This window comes from Lepidochelys olivacea (genome assembly GCF_965140295.1).
Source record: "Lepidochelys olivacea isolate rLepOli2 genome assembly, chromosome: 16".
Lineage (NCBI taxonomy): Eukaryota > Metazoa > Chordata > Testudines > Cheloniidae > Lepidochelys > Lepidochelys olivacea.
This window is the reverse complement of record NC_140426.1, coordinates 15,611,737-15,635,960: the sequence shown is the minus strand read 5'-3', so window position 1 is coordinate 15,635,960 and position 24,224 is coordinate 15,611,737. Positions and strand designations below refer to the sequence as shown.

The 24,224-nt window shown below is 43.9% G+C and overlaps 1 protein-coding gene across 4 annotated transcripts in view; it reads right to left on the bottom strand.

Annotated features, from left to right (window-relative positions):
* MIGA2 (mitoguardin 2) overlaps positions 1 to 24,182 on the bottom strand; it is a 30,522-nt gene extending 6,340 nt beyond the window's left edge. Inside the window, exons 1-16 of one of the 4 annotated variants that reach the window (XM_084649967.1) lie at positions 24,115 to 24,171; positions 22,620 to 22,754; positions 21,355 to 21,603; positions 19,023 to 19,233; positions 17,486 to 17,598; positions 9,746 to 9,863; positions 9,179 to 9,312; positions 7,229 to 7,343; positions 6,323 to 6,423; positions 5,780 to 5,895; positions 5,183 to 5,255; positions 4,095 to 4,181; positions 3,241 to 3,339; positions 2,439 to 2,573; positions 1,411 to 1,464; positions 38 to 154 (exon numbers count right to left, since the gene is read on the bottom strand). In XM_084649967.1, the coding sequence (XP_084506093.1) occupies positions 38 to 154; positions 1,411 to 1,464; positions 2,439 to 2,573; positions 3,241 to 3,339; positions 4,095 to 4,181; positions 5,183 to 5,255; positions 5,780 to 5,895; positions 6,323 to 6,423; positions 7,229 to 7,343; positions 9,179 to 9,312; positions 9,746 to 9,863; positions 17,486 to 17,598; positions 19,023 to 19,233; positions 21,355 to 21,450 (1,569 nt within the window). In that variant the 5' untranslated portion in view covers positions 21,451 to 21,603; positions 22,620 to 22,754; positions 24,115 to 24,171. Of the gene's footprint in view, positions 1 to 37; positions 155 to 1,410; positions 1,465 to 2,438; positions 2,574 to 3,240; positions 3,340 to 4,094; positions 4,182 to 5,182; positions 5,256 to 5,779; positions 5,896 to 6,322; positions 6,424 to 7,228; positions 7,344 to 9,178; positions 9,313 to 9,745; positions 9,864 to 17,485; positions 17,599 to 19,022; positions 19,234 to 21,354; positions 21,604 to 22,619; positions 22,755 to 24,114 lie in introns of all 4 variants that reach the window. The other 3 variants (XM_084649970.1, XM_084649968.1, XM_084649969.1) reach the window with 3 other exon arrangements.
* Positions 24,183 to 24,224: the final 42 nt, after the last annotated feature.

Below are 24,224 nucleotides of genomic sequence, written 5' to 3'. Positions count from 1 at the left end.
AATATATAAAGAAGTAAGGTACAGAAGGCCAGCTTACCTTGAAGAAACCACAGACCTCAGACAGCTGCTGTTTGGGCCCCAGAAAACCAAAGGCTAGAACAGGACTGACGTGCTCCGATACGGAGTAGAAATGAGAGATAAAGCCATCTGGTACCTGTCATGGGAAAGAAATCCAGATCTCATTTTTGCTCTGAGAGAGAATTTACAAGCTAATCCACTTTACATTAGGCATCCTCATCTGATAATTTAAATGCACATGTCCTGTGTATGACAAGGCAGCGCTGTGTTACCACATACTGTTAAAACAGCTGCTACAGTCCACCCATTTAAGACGCTGAAGTTGGGAAGAGAAGCTACAAAAGAGACTTATTCAGCCACCCCTCTTGCAAAGTTAGACACCCATCATTCAGATACTTTGAGATCTTATAGAACTTCTATATCTTGCTGTTTTTAAACTGCCCTTTGATGGAGAAAGTAGTACAAGACAACGGAGGCCTGCAAGAGTCCTTCAGCTATCAGGCAACCTTCATGGTCCTGAAACGGCTCAAGATCTCTAATCTTCCACTTAACACAAGAAATTGGATGAAATAATTTAAGTCTGCAGTGGTCTGAATGATTTTTAGTACTACAGCAAGGACCTGGAGATGCTGCCACATGACAGCACCAGTACTTAATAGTTACCTAGAGCAGTACATCTTCGAGGAATTTTACAAATGTTAGTTAAGCCTTGCATCACCCCTGTGAGGCAGGCATTATCCTCATTTACTGACTGATTATGGCACTGTATTTAAATAACTTCCCAGAGACCAGGGAGTGAGTGGCAGAACTGGATTAGAACTCATGAGATCCTGACTCTCAGTCTCCTAGGCTCATCTGTGATGACAAGGCACGTTTGGAAAGCAGCAGAGAGTTAGTGAAAAGGGAAAATACAGTGAGCAAAATCTAATCAGCCAACCAGCGAGCAATGCTGCCAGCAGGGGTGCAGGTAAGTAGCCTTAGTCCATCCTTCACCAAAAAAGAAACAGCCCACATAAAAGGGAACCACTATTAACTTGGAGTCTGTGGCCATTACTATAGTATTGTAGGCAATGAATATGGAATACTGAGATTTGCTTTCAATAAGCAAGATTGGAAACCAGAATTATAGGAACTTCAGTAAGAGTGCCTTGGTATCTCAGAGGTCCCTTCAGCAAAGGTGTCAGTGGACTCCTGCTGTTTCAGATATGGGTAATAGGACAATTTAGTCTGTTCTTGTAAAAATTACATCTAGATTCATGCTTCACCAGGGTCCAGATCATATCTTGGTAACAACCAGGTGCCTTGTGTTCCTTCCTCCTTCCCCCCGCAGTATCTCCCCCCGCCATCTCTCTCACATTCGCCCACAACACCTTATTTTTATGTTTTACTTACCATTAGAAGCCTCCTCTTTGCTTTCAGAACTGACCAGCAGGCAGTTGCTAGGGCCTGCAATTAAAAAACCCAACATCATTTAATGGTGTGAGCCTTTCCAGAGAACAGGATGCAACTTACCAATATATTGCCATCACTATGGCATGGAGCATTACTTGTTCCCACCATTCTGCAGCCCTTTACCAAGTGACAGATAGGGTCCCTGCTAAATTCCAAAGTTAAACTTATGCAAACTGAAAGCACGTTTGGTCACGTCAAATCCATTCCAGACCAGCCACAGGCTTATGAATACCCCTAATAGCATCCAGTGAAGGAGGCCCCCAGTTACTCCAGAATGCAGATCATAAACAGAATTTTAGTCCACCACTTCACCAACAATGAAACAGCCCATGTAAAATGGAAAACACCATTAACTTGTGAAGTCTGTGGCCATTGTTACTGTATAGTATTGTAGGCAGTTAATTTGGAATATTGAGATTTGCTTTAAATAAGCAAGATTGGAAACCAGAATCATAGGAACTTCAGTAAGAGTGCCATGGTTTCTAAACAGATACGCTTTTTGGGGCTCCCTGCAGATTAGACAGTCTAAGGTATGCAGGACAGCTAGATCTAAGAAAATGCATTAATACTCAGGATTCACTTTGGTAGGGTCTCCAATGGAGAAAGACCTACAAAGCAGTAGACACTGAGCCACTACCCTCCCAGTTGCAAAGTACAGGAAAGTATTATTTCCTTAACAGCTAGGAAGGTGATGGCTAAGTGTCTGCTGTCTACACACATTATTCTTTAACATAATATTATTACAGAGAATAACTGCTAAAGGAATGAACCTGCTATAGCGAACACAGATTCCCTATAAATTACTCAGATCTATCAAGAGACTGGCCAATTCATGTGTTGGTAGAGGGACAGAAAAATAGGATTGTTCCTTCAAGAGACTTCTGTGTAATCAGAAAGCCTGATTCTCTTTTTTTTGTCCTTCTAATAGTGAAATAGTCATTTGGAACAAGAACCACCATTTAACACACCGTCTCCTTGAAGCTGTCTGAGAGCCAGCGGTTGCGCAGGACGGCTAAGACAGAGGAAGGAGGGTTCTCTAGGTCCTCAAAAGCATCCATGAGAATGAAGTCCAGCACAATATCAAAGAAATTCATGCACACCACCTGCCAGAGAACAGACGAGTCACAGACAAGAGCTTATAGAAAGGAACTCAGACCAAAGAGGTACCATCTGAAAAATGGACTATGAATTCTTTAGTTAAAAAGGGCCAAACTGACCAGTGGTGTAAGAGGGCACAACTCCACTGATTTCAGTTCAATGGTTTGAAGTTTAAACCAGCAAGAGTTTGCCCTACTAGTCTTGTGTTAAGGATAAGCAGATTCAAAACCAACTGAAACCAAATACAGCTGCAAGCTTTACAATTGTAGTAGTGCCACTCAGGAGAAACAGGTTCAGAAAGAATTTATAATCAGATTTTTGTTGTTGTATTAAGTTATACTGAAGACAGCTACAGCCCTGGATAGGTATTTTCCCTACTCATTGTGTTACAGGCCTAACTACAAAGCCATTTGCAGATAAAGAGTTGGAATACTGGGTACTTTTAGTTGCCACAATTTAACTTCCTGGTGTTAAGAGCTGGAGTCTCCCCTCCCATAAACTATTGCAAAATAGTTGTAAGTTAACCACTGTAGCTTTGGGGTCCAGTGACACCAAGTGGTGAGTACCAAGGTATTTAATTTCGAACTTCTGTTCACCGTTGGGCCTTCTAGAACATTGTTTCAGGCTTTCATTTCAGCTCTATCTTTCTAGAGAGAGAATTCCTCTACAAACCCCTCGTCCTTCCAGTTCCCGCTGAGTAGTTGGCCAGGTGTCTTGCTTCAGTGCGTAATGTAGCATCTCCTCATAGCACTCCAGAAAACCTTTGGGGTTCTTCATGAGAACAGGGAAATGAGACAATGGGAACAATTAGAAGCGATACACAGTCTCAGGTTACTATGAAGCATTTCTCTAGCCTGTTGATCTGAATATGTCAAAACGATTTACACATAATTAAGTACTCGCCTAATTTTTTTGGCCAACAATCATTTGCAGAAAGAGAAGGATTTTATTTCTGGAAGGTGTGGTGGCCACAAGACCACCACCACTTGAAGCTTGTATGTTGTATGCACTTGGATACTATGATGAAAGCTATATAAGTATCTACGCAGACATCCTTATAGGTGACTAATTGATTCCAGTAACAAGCTACCATTTCATGCATTAGCAAGGCAGCATAGTCTTACTGTTCTAGAGGTTGGTTTAATGAATAAATGCCACGTTAAAGATTCCGACTCATTGACCTCTACAGAACAGATGCACTGTACAGAGTGCCTGATTCCCCTTCTCCCTCCCTCCCAGTGGGCATCAACTGGGAGCCCCCTGGAACCTCTTCCCACTGATGAACCTCAACATCAGTGATGGTGGCTTTGGAGAGGAGATTGCATACAGAGTTTCTACCAGGAAGAACCAGTGAAGAGAGGGCAAACATGGGAACTGTTTTTTCCCTTTCAAGTGGGTGATCACAGTAATGACAGGGGGAGGAGGAAATCACAGGGATTAACCTGAAATTGGGACTGAGTAACTGTGTCTATAAGGTGCTCATACAAGGTGCAACTGAGTGGTCTCCCACTCATATGCCCTCCTACCTTCTCAGCCTTTGTCATTAATCCTGTCACCATCTGCTTTCCAACCTCCCCAAAAAACAACTGGTTGCTCTCATCCTGCAGAAGGACCTATAAAGAGACCAAAGAAGAATCTTTCACTGATTTCGTAAACATAAGTCCTTATTCCACGACGGTGGAGACAGGAGACAATAGGAGGGTTCCTACATTAGTGAAAGAGCCAAATGTGGATTTCACTTTTTCCTTGGCCTGAGAGCATACATGAATTTAAATAGTGGAATCTATTCAGCCCAAGGCAATGAGCTCTGTGAAGCCTGTGCTTCTAGTTGATCTACTACCTTCAAGTCACTCAGCAACTCCTCATGTCAACTACTGATTATTCAGAGATGTCGTAAAGAAAAAGTATCCAGTCCTCCCTGGCTGGAAAGAGGATCATCACAGTGCTAAGGCTTAAAAAGGTGAGGTGCATAAAAGCAAAACAGAAGGCCGCATGGTAAAGGTGAAGATGAAGTAAAAGACTTCCTTCCTGTAGGATATAGGCCTAGAATGCTGGAAAAGTCTGGGAGTGGCAAGAAAAAAAAAAGTATGTGAGCTCTTGCACTCTGATGATGCAAGGATCTGGGAGGTACATAGTCACCTGCAGCCTAAAGATATTACTCAAGGAGCTGAGGATAGAAAGCCTTTTACGCCACAGTCACAGGTACAACTCCAGGCCAGTTACCATCAAGCAGCCTGGGTGAAGCAAGTTTGGTAGTCTCCAGACAGTTCCCAAATAACCAAGAACTTTATTATAAGAACTGCTATATGCAAACCTGGTGTCTGCCTTGGCTACAAAGCCACATCTTGAATGGGCACAGAGCCTGAACTATCCTGTCACTCCTAGAGAAAGGGTTGAAACACATTTTGGGGAAGATGTAGGATAAGGGAAGTTTGCACTGCTGCTTTCTATGCTTTACTTGTTCTGTAGAAGTGGAGGATTTCAGTGTCTAGGACAGGCTTGACAGCCCCTTTTAATTCACAAGGACAGATACTGGAAGTGACACATATTCTAACAGTCAGGAAGCCTCTTAAGTGCAGATGCAACAGAGTTCTGATAGCTAGAAAATTCCTACCTGGAATGCCTGCCTGACACAGTGCAGCTTTGCCAGGAAATCCTGATCATGGTAGCAGCCTAGAAGCTCTGTCCTAAGAGAGGAAAGCAGGATCTTACAAACTCTAGTAACAAAACAAGTTTCCTGAAGAGGCAGAGACGATGGTCCTAATTTGGGCTCCTAATTCCCTTAGGCCCCTTTGAAAATCTCAGTAGGCATTAACTGAAACCACTAGCTCCTTTCATGTAAGCCACTGAGCCACTTTCAGGTAGTCATTTTGATCATTACATTCCATAGCTAGATTTGAGCCAACAACCCAGAGGTGAAAGGTGCAGTAGCTCACTGCCCCAGGAAATTAGTAATCTTAGAGTGTTTCTCACAATGAGGATGCATCCAGCCTGAATCAAGTTAAACAAACCCAAGCACCATCTGAAGTCTTGGGCTAGTTAAAACCTCCTTGGAATTTCCAAGCCAATAGAGAAGGTGCTAAAAAACTTCTCTCTCTCAAAATGGTATTCTAACCCCCATGCCAAGCCCTTACTAAGTAACCTGAGGAGTTCATACCTCTAGCTAAAGGAGTCTTGTCATACGGATTGAAGACTCCTTTTAGCACCTCACCTTCGTGTTCTGCATGAAACGCTCCCTTCTTTCACCAACTGTAGAGCTTCTTCGTATGCAGCTGCTGGCTTGGAAAGCTGAAAAGGTATTCTCCCAATCTGGAGGGAGTCAATGAGCTGCAGAGAAAGCAGAAGAGGTCAGAAGAAAATTTTTGTTATATCTGTGCAAACCCTGGACTTCAGAAACAAGAGATTACAGTCTATCAGTTTGAGAAGGCATTGGTATGCACACTTTCACACCAAGACATTCAGACACCACTGAAACTCCCATTCTGATTGGATCACAACTTCCTTAGCCCAGCATGGCCCAATTCCTTCTTCTACTACATCTGTAGTACAAGCCATATTAGTGGGTGCTGCAGCTGCTTTTACAGTACTTTTCTAGCTACTACTACATGCCGCTAGATAAAGTAAACACATGGCCATCTTCATACTCTACCCAGCATTAGGAACATGGCAGAACCACCAGCCTGGGCAAGTTCCCAATGCAGCAAATTAAGTAATGTTCGATTGGTTTATTTACAAAGGATAGAGTTTGAGTCACCTCTGCAGCAGAGAAGAAGGAGTCCTCAGAAGTCAAACTGTCTTCGTCATCTGTCCGAAGTCTCAGTGACCCATCTGTCAGGGGAAGCATGAGAGTTCTCTCTGGAGGGGGCAGAGAAAAGTATATGTTTAGCACTGTATCTCTAAAACTCCATTCCTCCCACCCAGCACACTTTTCCCTATATGCAAGTCCTTATGTGGCAGCAGTGCCCCTTTGTGGCCATCTTGAAATTCCTGTTTATGCATCCGATGAAGTGAGCTGTAGCTCACAAAAGCTTATGCTCAAATAAATTTGTTAGTCTAAGGTGCCACAAGTCCTCCTTTTTTTTTGTCACTTCCCTGACATTCTCAACTAAAGAGATCTAGCGGGCCTTCAGGAGAGACGTATGGTACATGAGGTCTATTAAGAAATAATATGGAGCTAAGCCATTGGCTTCCTAATTCAAATACTGTTTTCCACTGGAAACCTGTATTCTCCTTTAAGTCTTTCTCCCATCAACTCTTATCTACTACTAGGAAAAGAAAAAGGGTCTCAGAGCTAGATTCATTAGTTTCCTCAGTCTAGCAGGCAAAGACATAATTTGAAACCCAGGACCAGCAGCTAGTACACTACAACGCACTGCATGTTTCCACTGCTGTTGTTCACAGGTTGCACACAAGTCAAGGTGTTTTATCTTCTTATCTGTCCATCCTATAACACCATTAAACTCAAACGCTGTTGTAACAGCCATCCCTACCCTGCCAGGAGGAATTTGTTGAGGCCTTGGCAAATAAAACATTAGAATTTCATGGAAAGGCTTGATACTCATCTTCTATTAAGATTCTATGGAGCTCAGTTCTACCCCGTGGTGTGGCTTTAGCATATTCTCATGGCTGCACCTATAGTTGACTCCCAGACCCACCTTACCCAGATCTAGCAGCATGCTGTCCGAAGGGAGCGTTGACCCAAATTCTTCCTGAAGGTGATATGCCCGGTGCAAGAGAGATTCAAGCTTCTCTGCAAACTCCTTTTTCTGGGACTCCTGCTTAAACATAAGCAGACACTATCCCTCAATAGCCAGTTGTACTGCTGACATAGCACAATTGTTAGAGATGCTTAAAGCAAAGTACTGATGTGAAATTTTGCATCAACAGTTATGATTTACCAATTCTAGTTAAGTTCATGAACTGAACTAATTAAAGATTCACTTCAGGTTAAACTTGCAATAAAACCAGGGCAGCTTGTATGCAATATACTCCAAATTACAACTTTTTCCTTATGCTGTTTATCCATTTAAGAGGAAATAGTACATTAACCTATCACCTGTAGAAACAGTTATACTGAGCTATCAGTCACAAGGAAAAATTCAATGATCTCAGTCTAATCTCAAGTAGAGGTTTGTTTATTCCATGAAGTCTGCATTAGTTTGCTCTGTTCACAGGCCAGACACCAGAATAATGCAGATCAACTTCACTGTTATTAGACAGGAGTGAAGTCTGCTGTTAGCACAGTTGTGTAAGATCAGTGAGTGGGTGAAATAAAAGCTTACACAATGTCTACCTTCATTATACTTTGCTTAGATCTTCACTTTCATAGAGATCTAAGCCCTCAGCTAGAAGAGTTAAATAAAACGACCAGGTGTGTTTTGATTATGAAGCAACTCTTTTAATTTAGCTGTAGAAACACAAGGGGACACTTCAAGCACACACAGCAAATATCAAAAAGAATCCAGATTTGACTTGCATAAACATAATAGAACACAAAAGATAAACATCCCACATAATGAAGATACTGGGTTCTGTTTTAGAAGAATCTCAGGGTATGTTACATCACTATCCCTAACTTCTACAGAGTTCAGAATTTAGCCTCTTTCATTACCTGCAGGTGCTATCTCTTTAGCTATTTAGTCACCACTAAAATATTCTACTTTGGGTGCACCCTTTTATAAGAGCCTTTCCCAGCATGCTCCCTCCTATGGTAGTTGACCCTTTAAATCTGGGGGAGACAGCCAATTGCAGCCTTAGACTGTCCATTTTGTAGGTGACTGGATAAGCCTGCAGCTCTCTTCTTTTAAGTGAGTATTTTAGCATGTATTTTCTCCTAACTTTCCCTTTCTCTAATAGCTGAGAGAAAGAGCTCTAATTGTCCATCCTCACATTTGTTTTCCTCTAGTTAGCTTTTCCATTTCAGTTCAGTACAATCTTGGCCACCAATCTAGCTAGACCCTCCATTTTAAAGGCATTAAAAAGAGAAATAACATTGGGCAAGACAAACTATTCTTAACCTAGTTTGTTGCTGTATTTAACAATAATTAATAATACATAGCTCTTTGTTAACACTTTTCATCTACGGATCTCAAAGTGCTTTACAAAGAAGGTTAGTATTATCCCCATTTTCCAGATGGGGAAATGGAGGCATAAAGAGGTAAGTGATTTGCATAAAGATGCAAAGCTGTGGTGGAGCCAGGAATTGAACCCAGGTCTCTTAAGTCCCAATGTAGTGTCATAGCCACTAGGCCACACAGGTTTCCCTGTAATGTTCTTTTCCAAGCAATAACTAACTCTGAAGTTTGACAAAGAATCTTCTGTCTTAAGTCACTGTGAGTTTTTACAACTGGTGGAAAACTCACTAGGAAAAAGATTTAGCCAAAAATGTAGGAAACACATCCTCTCTAATTCCAGCAAAGCTATATCATGAAATTACAAGTGGTTACGGATGGGTCCTAGCCATACCAGATACTCCCTTGCCTAGTTCACGCTCCTCCAAACTTGCTTTTCAATGTTTAGTCTCCTACTGATGACCTCCCCTTCTCCCGTCCAATCTAGCCCTTCACAAGGTTCACTGGTTGGATACTGTAGAGGAGAGGTTGGTACGTACCTCAGGCAACTCCTCAGACATAGCTTCTTCATGTTTTTTGTTGTCCCAAGAGACTGGTGTGCTAGTATTGTTTCTCTGCCTTACGGTCAATGCCTGCTCCCACTTCTGCAGCGCCTCTTCAAATAGCTCCATCCCTGGGCAATGCAACAAAACATAAGCAGTGAAATCAGAGCCACTTACACAGCAAAAGGATGTAGAAACCAGTAAGATGCCTTGCTCATTTGTGAGGCAGAGTATTCAAGAGAAGAGGGAAGTCTCGTCCCAAACCCATTTGCAGCCTGAACCAATAGAATACAGGGCAGTATCAGATATTTCTTTCCCTTCTGGAGATTGTCTCATTTGGGTTAGGATTCAATGAAATCATCACCATTCCTCATCCAAGGAGACGAAACTGATTTCTCCAGGTGAACAACAGTTTGTTGGTGGAACAATTTTGATGTTAAGCACAGGAGGAGACAGTGTTCATATCTATTGGTGGAGCAAGGACCGAATGAACATGGAGACAGTACTCCAAATCCCTTTATGTTGTGAGAGTAGTCTTTCAGGGTAATATTAATTTTTGTTTACCTTGAATATAGAGGTTTTCAGCACTAGAGTCACCAGCTGCTCCAGGATCTTCCATTGCTCTCGTCTCCCAGGGCCCTGTAGATGCTGGTGTTGGGCTGGAAGAGTTCACAGCCACTATCTATCCCATGAAGAGAGAAGAAAGAACAGCAGCTCCTTTTAGAACTTCCTTCAAGTATGCCGTAGACTTAAGGTGTAGACATCATCCTAGCTACTGCTGCTCAGGAAGGTGGATTACTTACAGCAATGGAAAACACCTTCTATCTCTGTAGGAAACATCTACACTATGGCAGCATAGCTATGGGGCCGTTGCTGTGCTGCTGTCATGCCCATAGTGTAGACATCGCCTCAGTCTCTCCTGCAATTTTCAGGGTTGTTTTCAGTATTCTCTTGCTTTTCCAAAGTGAAAATACTGAAGATGTAGATGGCAGGGATATCGGTGCTATGCAATCCAAATCCATTCTAGTTCTGAGTGTCCATAAACTTTAGTGCAAGACATTGGTGCTCAACAGCTACTTCACAGGGAGCTGCGGAGGGCCCCAGTGCTTCACCAGATCCTAACGCAACAGACAAAATCCATTCACTAGGCAAAGAGTAGGAGTACTTGTGGCACTTCATCGGATGAAGTGAGCTGTAGCTCACGAAAGCTTATGCTCAAATAAATTGGTTAGTCTCTAAGGTGCCACAAGTCCTCCTTTTCTTTTTGCGAATACAGACTAACACGGCTGCTACTCTGAAACTAGGCAAACCCTCCTCCAGCCAGGAGCCTGATAACCTCTTTAAACATAAGAAAGCAGTGTTTTTACAATACCATCTACCTGACCCCACTACAAAGCAATGACCAAGCCATGCTCACTCTGGGGTATGTCTACACTTTGAGCTGGGGGTGGGTGATTCCTCAGCTTAAGGAGATACATCTGCACTAGCTTTGATCAAGCTAGTGCGCTAACAATAGAGTTCAGAGTGGTAGCTGTGTTAGCCTGTATCAGCAAAAAGAACAGGAGGACTTGTGGCACCTTAGAGACTAACAAATTTATTTGGGCATAAGCTTTCATGGGCTAAAACCCACTTCATTGGATGCATGGAGTTAGAGTAAGAGTATTGCAACCCACATCTTTTCATGTTCTCTGTGTGTGTGTGTGTATATATTCCTACTGTATTTTCCACTCCATGCATCTGGATGAAGTGGGGTTTAGCCCACAAAAGCTTATGCCCAAATAAATTTGTTAGTCTCTAAGGTGCCACAACTATTCCTCGCTCTTTTAACAATAGAGTGTAGCTGCAGAAGGAGGGGCTAGCCACCCCAAGTAGGCGCCCATCAGAGACCATAGGCACATATGATTGGCTCCATCTCTGAAGGCTCCAAGATCTACAGTCTGGGTCATTGGACCTGGTTACTGTGGGCTAGGAATTGTTCTACTGAACTGGTTTAAAACATGGCAATAGTTTGGCTTGTCAGTGTGACAGGCCAAACTATGGAACAACAAAGCTTAAAGAACATGCTTTACTGCGAGTACTGACCTAGGCTACATTTTGTTCATAGATGTTGTCTGACCAATGGTTGTTCCAAGCTAATTTCTACAACAGCACTTAAGCATAGCTTAAATTTGGCTGTACAGGTATATGTCTTTGAGCTGGGAATCACGCTCTGAGCTCAAAGTATAGGCATATCCTTGGCATGCTTGCCTGGAATGCTGGGGAGGGCGACGAAAAAAGGGGAGGAGAGAAACACTAAGACAGTTGCTCCAAGAAGGGGAAGGGAGGAGGGACTGCACGGAAATAAATGGTGGTCCCAAGCTGCACTTAAAGAGGAAGGCAATAGATGGGGAAGCAACTGTAAACAAAAGAGGGAGCAGGTTATCAGTGAAAAATACTAGAGAGAGAACTTGTGCCTGAGATTAACTCCATACTGTTCTTTCCAATCACATGTTCCTGTGTGGGCAGTGGTGGATTACTGAATGGGCTCATGCCCGGGGGCCCCCTGCAAGTTGGAACTCTGTCCCCCGGCCTCCTCTCCTTCCCCCCAGGGCCCTGCCACCCTGCTCCTCCTCTTCCCCCTTGAGACCCTGCCCCCAGCCAGGCCCAACACAGGAGCTGAGATAGGGTGAGCACTGGGCATATTCCCCCTATGTGGAGCTGCCCCCCAAGCCTTCTCCTTCCCCCCCACCCCAGCTCCTCTCCTTCCCACATGGAGCTGGGCCACCCCATCCCAGGCCCTCTCCCTCCCGCGTGGAGGTGGATCCCCAAGACCTCTCCTTCCCCACATTTTACACATGGGTATAGTGAAACACACAGAGGTTAAGTGAATTGCCTACAGTCGAGCACAAAGTGAATCAAGTATAACTGCCAGTTAGAGAACTCAAGAGCCCTAACTGCCAGTTTCCAACACTTACCAATAGATATTTCAATAAAAAACCTTATGTCTCAGCTATTACAATATTTGGCACTTAGGCAGAGTTCTCTGGCATAATGCTGTATTATGTGTATAGACAGCTGCAACTGTCCACTCACTCACCTGAAACTACAGGCTCCAAAGCTACTGACACAAGTATCAGCTAGGTTATTAATTCAACTGACAAGATGACAACTTTAAGATAGCCACATTTTTAGTGCACTGAATCATTTATTTTCATTCATATTTGTTTCTATTCTGCCTAGTTTATATTGTTTTATAGTGTTTGATTCTTTGACATCTAAAGAGACAAGGCTCCCACCCTGAGCAGCTTACAATCTCTAGTATTTTTCCAATCAATATGTAGCTTATAGTTAGTGTTTTTAAACTTCAAGCTGCTTTATAAAAGCTAACTAATTAATCCTCACTCCTTGCTGGGAGATTAAGTAAAAATCATTTTATAATGTGGAAACTCAGATAATGCAGTTATGCAACAAGCAAATGATCACCTAGCAAGGAAGAGAACTCATTTTTTTGGCTGAACAGCTTGTGTTCAGTCACTCTGACTACAACAGCTTCTCAAACCACTTAAAACGGAAGGTTTACATCTTGTATCTAAGTTAAACAGGAATAACTGAAGTATTTTAAATCATTACATGTTTTTCTTTATTAAACCAGTTGCAATAAGATAGGCAGTTCTAACTCATTTAAAAAAATAAAGGCAGTAAAATAAAGTTCAGCAACTGTACATGGTTCCTTTGTTGTCTTCAGTAAATACCTGGTTTTCCCCCATAGCCTTTTTTTAAAAAAGACTTTTTCAGCAAGCCCCATACATTATATATAAGCTATGTAGGCTTTTCTCTGCTCCCCTCTCACCCTCACTCAGACGCATTCCTTCCCTATTTGAATGGGCCTTTTAGACAGCCAAAATTCCCCCTCTCTTTTAAATATATATACACACTGCTCCTTTGCTCCCTATATTTGTAATCTTCCCTTCTAGGGGGCCCCTGCGCCCCTCCCCCCCAATGCGGAGCTGCCCCCACTCCATCCCTTTTTGGCAAAACTGGGCATTTGTACCCTTTGCTCTTGCCAACTGATGATGGACAAATGCCCAGTTTTGCCAAAAAAGTCAAGACGCCCTGGGCAGGGCTTAAAAAGGGCACTATCCTGGCCAAAACAGGATGTATGGTCACCCTCGACTATAGTAAAGAGCCCCCTCGGGCAGCTGTGAGGAGAGAGCAGCCCCTGGCCTGTGTCCCTGCCCCCCAGGGCATGTTCCCCAGGGCAGGTGGAGGGACCAGGGCTCCTCACAGCAGCCCAGACTCCCTGTGCAGCTCTTACCATGGCCTGACTTTTGGCCAGACCAGAAGGCAGGGCCATGGGGGGAAGGGGAGGAGCAGGGGACGGGACCCCAGGATGGAGGTGTGGGGGCACCCCCAATGTTCTTTGTGCCCAGGGCCTGAATAAATCTTAAACTGCCTCTGTAGTTGGGGGTTGAGCAGAAGCAAGAGATGCACGTTCTAGGTCTTAGTTCAGTGTGCCTGGCTAGTGCCATAAAAGCATGTTTAGATCCAATATTGCAAGCCATCAGGGCTGGGTTCAAAGGCTGTAGGATACTGACATTGCATGTGATTGTACAGCAGTTGTTTCTAGCCACAGCAAGTCATAAAATATGAGATTTAAAAATCACTTAATTCTGTTTACCACTTTGCTTCCCCACATGCAATTCAGATGTGATTTTAGTTGCTCATCTCTCATGAACCATTATGTTACAATTTATGTTTTGCATTACTGGAAAGTAGGGATTCCAGGTGGTTATGCTGCACTGCTGCTCTAGGGGACGCTATGTGAGGAGGAGGATATGATCTTGGGGATACGGTATGATGTTTTAGAGAAGCTAATTCTGCTCTCCTGTCTTCAGAGCTCAAGGATGGAGTTTCAAGAGCCAAATGAGTTGAAAACTCACCTCAGCAGTTTAATGATAAGGTCTCCTTAATCCCAAGGTCAAGAAAACCAGAAAGAATAATCAGTATTGCCCAGAGCCTGGCTAACACTACAGTTCCATGGAAATAAATTTAATCCTGATCTTCTGGAGGTTGCAAGAAAAAAGACACAGGTTCAACTCTCCCAGGAATTTACCAAGTATAGAACGGCTTTAGCAAGAGGCTTGGAAGACATTTTGTCAAAGGGAAATGGGGAGTGGAGGAGTCATCAAGCTTACCAGAAGTTAGGGTACGTTTTTGTCTAAAGTGAATTCTCTTCTCTCTCTGAACCTACACATCTCTTAAATCCACTTCTTACTGTGCTTTCTAACTCATCCTGCTGGTGAATCCTGATTTACAGAACAGCAGAGTAGCACTCGAAGTAACTAGTACAAAACATAAGGGGGAAATCTCAGCAGCCCTGCACTCCCCTTGCCAAAAACATGCTGGAGAGCAGAACGGCTCACTTGTTTGGAGGGTATTTGACTGTACGTGAAAAAATATATAGATTCAGAAGTCGCTCTAACTATAAATCGTACGTTTTAAAGAAGTCAAACTGCATTTGAATCGCTTTTCTATTATAGATGGAGTCCACTTACCCTGCCTTGCACAAAGCTGAGGCCCAAGGTTTTGAGTCCAAGTATGCTAGAGAATATACCTGTCTCCAAACAGGTACTGCACTCGCCATGTTTCAGAAGCAGGAATGGAATCTATCTGGTGTCTCCCTTCCAGTCTACCTACTATGAAATGACTGGTGGTGAATGTGAGAGGGCAGAGCCTGCCCCTGCACTTTAGCAGCCTTACAGGAACCTACCACCAAACAATAGCACCAATGATTAGTTTCCCCACCCCTGTTCACCTTAACAAGGTGGGAACTTCTGAAGGTAAGAATAGAAACTGCTTCACCTACCATCCCCTCCCCCTCTTCAGGACCTTTGGCTAAAGCAATGCTGTCAAACCCTTGGTCCACAAACAGGATCTAGCCACCTTGCATATGCAGATTCTGAAGAATCTCCACTTCCATTTAAAAAGTGGTTTCTAACCCTCAGGACTGTAAAGAAATAACAAAGACTTTTAAAATGTGTCCCTAGTATTTAAGTGCAAGCCTGAATCCACAGGCAGCCTGAAACAGCCACTCCAAGAAGGTGTGAACTCCCTCCACCCCACCCATTAATCTTGTTTACTGTAATCTTGACTACTTTAAAGGCCAGAGTTAGCTTTATCATTGCAGATCCTTTTGTCAGATGCAATGGGGAAGGAGGTGGAAGGGAAGTCCAGAGTGTGGGAACTGGGAGTTACTGCAGAGAAGATAATGCAAAGGGAATAAAAGGAAAGAAAGACACAAGAGTGGGGAAGGAAAGAGAGACACACACAGGAGATGGAAAAGAAATAAAGGGCAGAAACAGCAGTTGTCTTAAAAATGGACATCTTCCCCCTGAGCAATGCTAAATGTGACAATAGGGTACTGAACTAATACATAATGATCACAAGTAAAAATTTAGTTACTACATAAATTCAGATTCTACGTTTGATCTCTATGCAACCTCCCCTTGACATCAGTGGGAGCTGTGAATAGAGCCAAGCATCTGATCCTAAACGTATATCTGTACCTATGAACCAGATTTAAAAATGGAATTCAGGTCTCCCCCCAAGTCAGTTTGATATCCCTAGGTTAGAGGCAAATATATACCATGTAGAAACCCCTATTCGTGTCTCTCACAAACATCAGAAGTGGATCTTGGAGCGGCTCTGTATTCACCCATTACAGAAGTGTTTCACCCTAAGTTTCCCCAACAAAATAGGTCAAGGTTCCAAAACTATCTTTCAGTGGAAGATAATTTTTCTGCTATTCTCCCCCCCCCCACATCAAATTAACTAGCCCAATTGTTTGGGACCAGGGCCGTCTGGCAACATGGAAGGGGGGTTTGTTCCCACCCATCCTTTCTCTGAAACCAAGAATACCAGGGAATGAGAGAAGAAACACATCCATGGGAAAGAGGGGGGGCTACCCGCCACCCCCACTCCGTCAGTTTGTTGCTTAGCCATTGGCTTGGGTGATGGAGCCAGCTCACTGGCTGTTGTGTGCCCCCCCCCGCCCCCGCCTTGCCTATTTGAGCTAAGCCCTGACTTTTACTCACTCTCCAGTTAGCTGTGATCTGTGCAACATAACAATAAAATCTGGCAGGGGGTTATTCCCACCCACCCTTTCTCTGAGACAAAGAAAAATGACATGTACATCTATTTGGTAACCTCTGCTCTTGGCTGGGAATGGGCAAAAAGATGGAAAAGTCTTGAGCTATATAACCAGTTCTTCTATGGATGAAGGGAGAGGCTGACAGGAGAATTGAAGGAGTTAGTGTGGAGCTAGAAAATTAGATTTTACAAACTAAGGTTTTACAAACTCACTGCCTAAATCTTCCTATGCTTCAGTTGGATTGGTAGTAGATCTAACGAGTAACTTCCACTTGAATGCCTTGTCTACCCTGGCAGCTTTCAGGAAGTCTCCCACTGTTTCACAGCCCCACTCATGGGAGCACTAGTGTAGACAAGACACAGCATCATTTAGACCTGTTCTGAATAGAGTTAGATAACATGGTGATAGAAATGCTGGCATCCAGACTGCACTCGCAATGGAGCTATACTGCTGGGAGATCTGACAATGGCCAGTGTAGACCTAGTATATGGTATAAGCAATGTCTACATTATTAGCTGTCTTTTTTTGAGCCTGTTTGCACTGGGGAGATGTTTTAAAATTGTTTGAAGACATTGTATAGACCCAGTTTTATGAGGCTTAAGGTAGTTTGACCTGAATCATTTTTTTCTGGTCCAGGCTACTTTAAAAGGACTAAAATAGGATCTGTGCTACAGCACAAAGCAGTTTTAATGTTGGTTAGAAAGTTTCCTAGCAGAAGAAGGGTCCTAAACATCTACACTTTGTACATAAGCTGCACTGGTGCAGGCTGCAGTGATTATGTTGAACCAACATCTACTCTCTCTGCTATAAAGCTCTCCTTTTCTTACCTTGGTCATTGGGGACATCCCAAAATGGCCAGGTACAGTATCACAATTGGTTTTTAGCTCTGGCTGATCTCCAATCAGTAGCCACTAAAATCCTATTGGAATTGACATTTGGAGGGGTGAGGAATAAAGCATACTGGTAATCAGAATGATGGAATTTTAAGGGCCAATACCTCAACCTGCAGGGCTACAAAACCTCTGACATAAAACAAATTGTTTTCAGAACAAGTAAATTCCACCCACTCTGCTGGTCCTGGATGACTAATAACAATCTTGTTAAGTGTAGGCAGGTAGGTGCGACTCCTTCCTCTGCTGGCTAGAGCAGACAGCAATGGTGTTAGGGTCTCTTACCGAGGCTAGGCTGTGGGAGGAGCTGGAATGTTTGCTTGGCTCAATAGAGGAAATCCCGCTGAGTGTGTCATTGCTCTTGCTGCTAGGACTTTGTACTCTCCTGCTGGAGTATCCTGTAATTGGAAGGGTGGTAAAAACAAGCCTTTAGGTCTTCCCACTCTGTTTACAGCAATCAGAAAAGGGAACCTATGCAATCAGATGTGGTGCAGCTCACTCTAGTCTGTCCTGTGCTGCCCCAGGTTAGTACCACTGGAAGAAGGGTCTCCAGAAGGCTGCTGAGAGGGCAGTGCCATCTCCAGAAGAATCAGTTCTCAGTGAGGTGAGAAAGGTAGCAGTCACAGAAAAATCTGGTTCAAAGCAAAATGGCTTCATTGCAGTCCTGGATGATGAGGGGAACTGTGATTAGTTAGTGACAGAGCACAGATCTGCTGAGTTAAGGAATGTGCAGAAGGAGGAGGAAGCGTATTTCTAATAGCTACAGCTGGGAGTCAGCTTTGTCACCTTGGGCAAGTCACTTAACCCCTGACTCAGTTTCCCCATCAAATATGGAACTATGAATACTTATTCACCTCTTTGGATGAAAGGACGTACACAAGTGGAAAGTGTTATGGGAGAAATAATATGCATCAATGCCTCACTTCTCTCCTGCCATGTACAGTGCTAAAATAAGTGTCGTTAGTGCAAACACAGCAGCAAACTTGCCAGTATACGGCCAGCAAACTTGCTTGATTTCATAATTAATGTTTTTATAGAGCTTCATAATTTCACAGAGCTGTACAGACAATAATTAATCCTCACAACACCCCCTGCGGTAGCTGGGTAATTGTTAGTTCCATTTTACAGATGGGGAACCAAGAGAGCAGTGAAGTGACTTGGGCAAGTCACACAGCAAGTTAGTGGGAAAGCTGGGTTTAAAACACAACCTCCTGACTCCCAGTCCTGTCCTCATTCCTCCAGACTACATCGCCTCCTTAACTGCTTCCAAGGACTGCTGAAGGTGATTTCAGGGCAGGGCTGCCAATGCCCATGCTTTGGGCAGATGACGTTAGCAATCTGTCAGAAACCCACTGCCACACCTAATAGGCATCAAATGGAGCAAATCATGGTCACCACGATCAATACACAGATGTGGGTTGTGGATCACTGCATGCATATAGTCACACACATAGAGTGAAAGTATTGCACAGTGGGGTCGATAGTCTCCTTTTGTATTAAAGTTGATGGCAATAGCAAACTCCACTGTAAAGCCCTGCAGCCACTTTTCAATCACTTGTGCTCTAGGGTAATGATTTTGCCCATTCTATCTATTCTGCATTGTGGCTCCACTTAGGCTACTGTCTGATTAGTTTTGCCTCCCAGTTTCATTCTTCCTCTGTATAGTGTTTTGAACCATTTTAGCAACCTGATCTACCCATCTGCTTGGAACTACCTGGGCTTCTGTCCTACAGTTTTTTCCTCCCAGCCAATAATGCTTACACAAAGGTTCCTTTAACATTGCATTGCATCTTCCCCCAGCAACTGCTTTTGCAATACCAACCTTTTTTCACTGAAGGGACCTTCTTGGTTGGTAAAGAGAGGGCAGGGACTCCTCCAGGCTTAATGCCACACTTTTCTGGGGTGATCTGTCTCTTTCGACGTCGACGCCGCTTCAGCTGGTGTGCGGCAAGAGCTATGGCAACTGTCCCAAGAGCCGTAGCAAACAGCACCTTCCTCAGGCCTGGGGAGAGCCTCAGCTGAGAGAAGACAGACTTTAAACACAAGAGATATAAGAAAGCAACAATGTAACACCACCTGCACCACCCATTTGTACAGCAGTTTTAATCCAGGACAGCTAGGACCAAAAGGTGCTTTACAGGCACCGATTTACCCACCAGTGAAATGTAGACATCCATAGGATAGAACGCAGCAACTGTTCAATAGTGCCCAGCAACGCTAAACTGTTCAGGACAAGATGTGAAGGAGAGAATATCTTACTGGATAGACTGCAGATAGAATTAAAGTCCTATAGGATTTACATGCAGTGCTCTCTGTATAATCATTTCAGATGAGATCTTGAAACCTCCGGGGCTGCCTTCTCTGTGTGGATATTAAAGATCCCATGGCATTTTTCACAAGAGAAGGAGTTTGGCTCAGCAATCCTGCTCAGAAGATTCTAGGTCCAGACTAACAAACCAGAAGTGAAATCCTAGCCCCACTGAAGTCTATAGCAAAAGCTCCCAATGACTTCACTGGGGACTGGATTTCACCCACGCACATATCAGTTATACTACAGATGCTACAAATTATTTTACGTCCAGCTAAAAGGGATGGGGAGTGGAGGGGACGATATACATGTCCCACTACAGTGTTCTGAATGAGTTCCATCATTTTCCAGGCAGAGGTACCCGAGACACCATTCTGAGGACTAAGAGGTGGTAGATGGCATGTTCAGGAAGGCCTAGACAGCTGGGAGGTGGGTTAGGTCTGGGCCATTTAGGGCCTGATTTAAAGCTCCTGTAGTCAAGTTAAGTCTTCACAATAAAATCTTAAATAAATGCAAAATAGCAGTACATTTATTATTAGGAAAGCACTTACTGTAATATTGATATGTGAGACAGTTACTGTTATTAACCTCAACTCTGGATTTCCTAATTTTGGGGCAGTTAGTCTTATCCCTACTGTTGCATTAGTATATTTTTCCATTTATGATAACAAAAACTATATCTGAGTGTCTCTAAAGATGACCCAAAGGTTCTGCTTGGTACAGAGAAAAGTGGGGTGAATAGCATGTGGCATTAGCAATTTTGGAGTTATGACAGTGTTACACCTCCATAATTCTAACCCCCACTTTTCCAGATGTTTATAAAACTAGCTGTTACACTTGGGACTAAAATTTCAATTTCTACTTGGCCAAAGGTGACCTTTTTTTAAAAAAAAGTCAGTACAATTGTGATCAGCCCAATGAGTTATCAAAATTTGGTGTTTCCACAAAAACTCTGGCTCTTGGAACACAGAGCAATATACACCGAATGTTCTCTACAGAGCAAAAAGAAAAGGAGGACTTGTGGCACCTTAGAGACTAACAAATTTATTTGATGCATCCGATGAAGTGAGCTGTAGCCCACGAAAGCTTATGGTCAAATAAATGTGTTAACCTCGAAGGTGCCACAAGTACTCCTTTTCTTTTTGCGAATACAGACTAACACGGCTGCTACTCTGAAACCTCTACAGAGCAGTTTCTGTACAGTGCCCATTCCTTTCCCCAGCAACTATACTTGCCTGCAAATCCTCAACTTTCCTGCTACCCTTCCCTACTTCACAGCTAAATTCCCCTCTCTGTTTGATACTTATTTGGCCCCCCATCACTGCAGTAGCTGAGCACCTCACAATCTTTAAGGTACTTATTCTCACAACACCCTTGTGAGATAGGGAAGTTCTATTATCCCCATTTTACAGATGACAAACTGAGACACAGAGAGGCTAAATGACTTGTCCAGGGTTATGCAGGTAGAGCAGGGAATTGAACCCAGGTGTCCCAAGGCCTAGATTATGACCTTAGCCACTGGACCAGCCTTCCTCTCAACACACCCCCTCCCCACTGCCAAACCCACCTTCAAAGCTTCCCCAACAAGTGTCCCCCTTCCCTCTCATCTGCAAGATGCTCCCCAAACCTCCCCAGATGACACTTGACCTCTTGAAAAAGCCTCTATTCCCAATTCCTCAAATAAGTGCAATCACCCCATAGCAACTGTTAAATCCTCCCTTTCTCTTGCCCCAGCACCACCCTGTTATTTCTGTTCATCACCCTCCAAAACAACTGCCGCAGACAGCCCTGTAAAAGAAAACCCCAAATAACTCTGCAGAAAATCCAGCTGTGTTTTTTTTTTTACCTGCCCAAATGTTGTGTAAAGAAACACAGGGATTTCTGCCACTGTCATTGCCAAGGCTTGGATGATGGACATTCCCTCCGTTCTCTGAAAGGCCATGTCTGAATGAGGCTCAGAATATCCACAGGAGTCAGTGTGGGGGAAGTTATGGGAACTTATGGGAACTGCTCAGAGAGTTCACAAAGAAATCCAACTTTGTTTCAAAATGTGCCTTGGGATTCCAGAATCAGTCTCCAACTGGGAATTTTCTCTCTGCAAGGAAGAGGAAAAAATATGGTAAATAGTAGCAAGAACAGTACAATCTCCTGTGATAAAGAAATTTCCGTACAATGCATCTGAAAGCATGTTACAATCCATTTAAAATAGCAAGACAACTATAATGGGATAAACCACAGAAAAGAGATATTCAGCTTATTCTTATAAACAGTGATGTCTGCCTCTCAAACAAAACAAGGATGAGAATTTCCAATCCAAGTAGCTCTGGAGCTTGCGACCCCAAAGATTTTTAGACTAGATCAATGCCCCAAACTACGAGGGATGAGGAAGTATGTTAGCTGAATGGCTTTTATAGTAGATCAGGGTCAATTGGTTTAAATACAGTTTTGCTGGCCAATGTGGACAGCAGCCAAGTCACTTTACAACCAGATTGAAACAAAACTGCTTTAGCTCAGGCACAGAACTAAGCTACAACAGGTTTGTTTATTTTTAATAGAATACAATTATAACACTTTTTGGCCATAGCCAGAGTGCCCAACCACCCGCCAGTTCAACCACAGCCACATTTAAGCTATGCTTAAGTACAGTTGTGGACAAACTAGCTGTGAACAAGCACTGTTCAGCCGGCATGTATCACCAAAATGTGTTAAATATTATAGCCTTGGTCTGTACCTTGACTAAAGCATGTTCTTTAAATCTGGTTATTCCATTGTTTGGCCCCGTTTCACTAACAAGCCAAACTTGTCATGTTTTAAACCAGTTCAGTAAAACAATTCCTAGCCCACAGTAACCAAGTCCAATGACCTAGACATAAGATCTTTGAGCCTCCAGGATGCAGCCAATCAGATTTGGAAGCTGAGTTATGCATAAGCATAGCTTTTAAATGCAGATGAAAGTGAGAAGTAGGAAGGGTCTAGAATACACAGGTCCAAACAGATAGAAATGTTTTCCATTGCAACAGAACAATTTTGTATTAAATACAAAATTTAGTCAATATATATATCGAGAAAACAACTTGAGAATTTGAATACATGCAGGACTTGAGTACATACATCTGCTAATCCATAGAGTGATGGGTTACAGCAATCCAGCCTGCAAGTTATCAAAGCGTGGATTGCCTTCTCTGCATTGCCTCAGACAGCACAAGCCAAAGCGCAGTGGTGTTACTCGGACTGTAAAAGGAAAATCTGTTTGGAACAGCAAAACGTGACCTTCAAATGGCAGAATTAGATATAAAAGAACACCAAAAATACTGATAGCAGCAATGAAAAATAATAACTGGATCACAACTGTAACAACTGCCTAAAGGGCAACAGCATGTAATGAGACCAAAGGCCAAAAACTGTCTTACTATTTTCAAACTTAAAAAAAGCATCTGATACCCAACTCTGGAGGCTGGTAACACAGACAACAGCAACACATATTGCTTCAATTATATCAGCAGAGAAAGCATAAGCAACAAAGTATAGGACAGTTATTTTCTTATGACATTCCAGTAGAGTCCTAGACAAAAGTTAACAAAGAATGCAGTATACCCTCCTGGGCTATAAGCTTAAGGCAATTAATATGCCTTTTGAGAAAATTAAGGATTTTAAAGGGTCAGGTCTTTTGGAATTACTTTGTTTTATGGTTTGATTTATTACTATTGTAATAATTTAAGGCGATTTAATTTCTCGTGTCCATTATTGCGGGATGCTGGGTTCAATTACTTATAAAGCATAAATTTAAAACTGATGCAAACTATTTTCAGGGACACAGTAAGTCAGATACCGTACCCCAGAAACCCTTTCTGATATTGCCTGAGGTGCCCTAATACAAAGCTGAGCATGGGTCACCAACCTCCTTGGGTACTCTCTTACAAGCCATTAGGTAGATACTTCCCCAGCACAAACTCCCATAAACTCTAGAAGTGGGGGGCATCTCCTGCAGTGCTCTGTTATGAACCCCACTGTGGGAACCTAACCCTGCTGCTGCCCCCTCCTAACTTTCAGTGTTGCACAGACGCTGCTCCAAAGCTGCTCCTTTCTGGCTGCCTCCTTCTAGCCCCAGAATCAATTCCACGGTGCAGCATCCACCTCCCTGCCCTATGAAGGCACCCAGCTCCCCTAGCGTCTAACCCCGGCCTCCCCACCACGGCTGCAGCGGCACAAACCCCACCGAGGCCGGCGCAAATCGGCCACCTCCGTGGCGGCTCCATGCCAAACCCCAGCGCGGCACAGCCCCGTCCCCAGGGCGCACCGTCCCCAGCCCCCCCGGCCAGCCACCGATCCCCAGCGCAGCGAGCACGGCACGAACCCCCGGCCCCGCGCTGGGCAGCCCCCGGGCAGCTGTCCCGGGGGGCCGAGAGGTGCTGGGGGGCTGCGCCAACCCAGCCCGGGGCTGCTCGCCCCGCTGGTCCCTATTGCCCCTGGCCCCATCGAGTCCCCCCTACAGCAGAGAGACAGTAACCCTCCCCTCCGCGCGAATGGAAGAGTCCGCATCCCCGGCACCCCGGGCGCTACCACCCCCAACAGGGGGAGCCCGCAGCCCTGGCTGAGCCGTTCTCACCCAGGCACATCCCATGGCTTCGGAAGGGCAGCGTCTCCTTCCCCTGCGCGCCGCAGCCTAGCCTGACAGCCACCAGGCGGAGGAACCCGTAGGAGGCCGCCCGCCGCCAG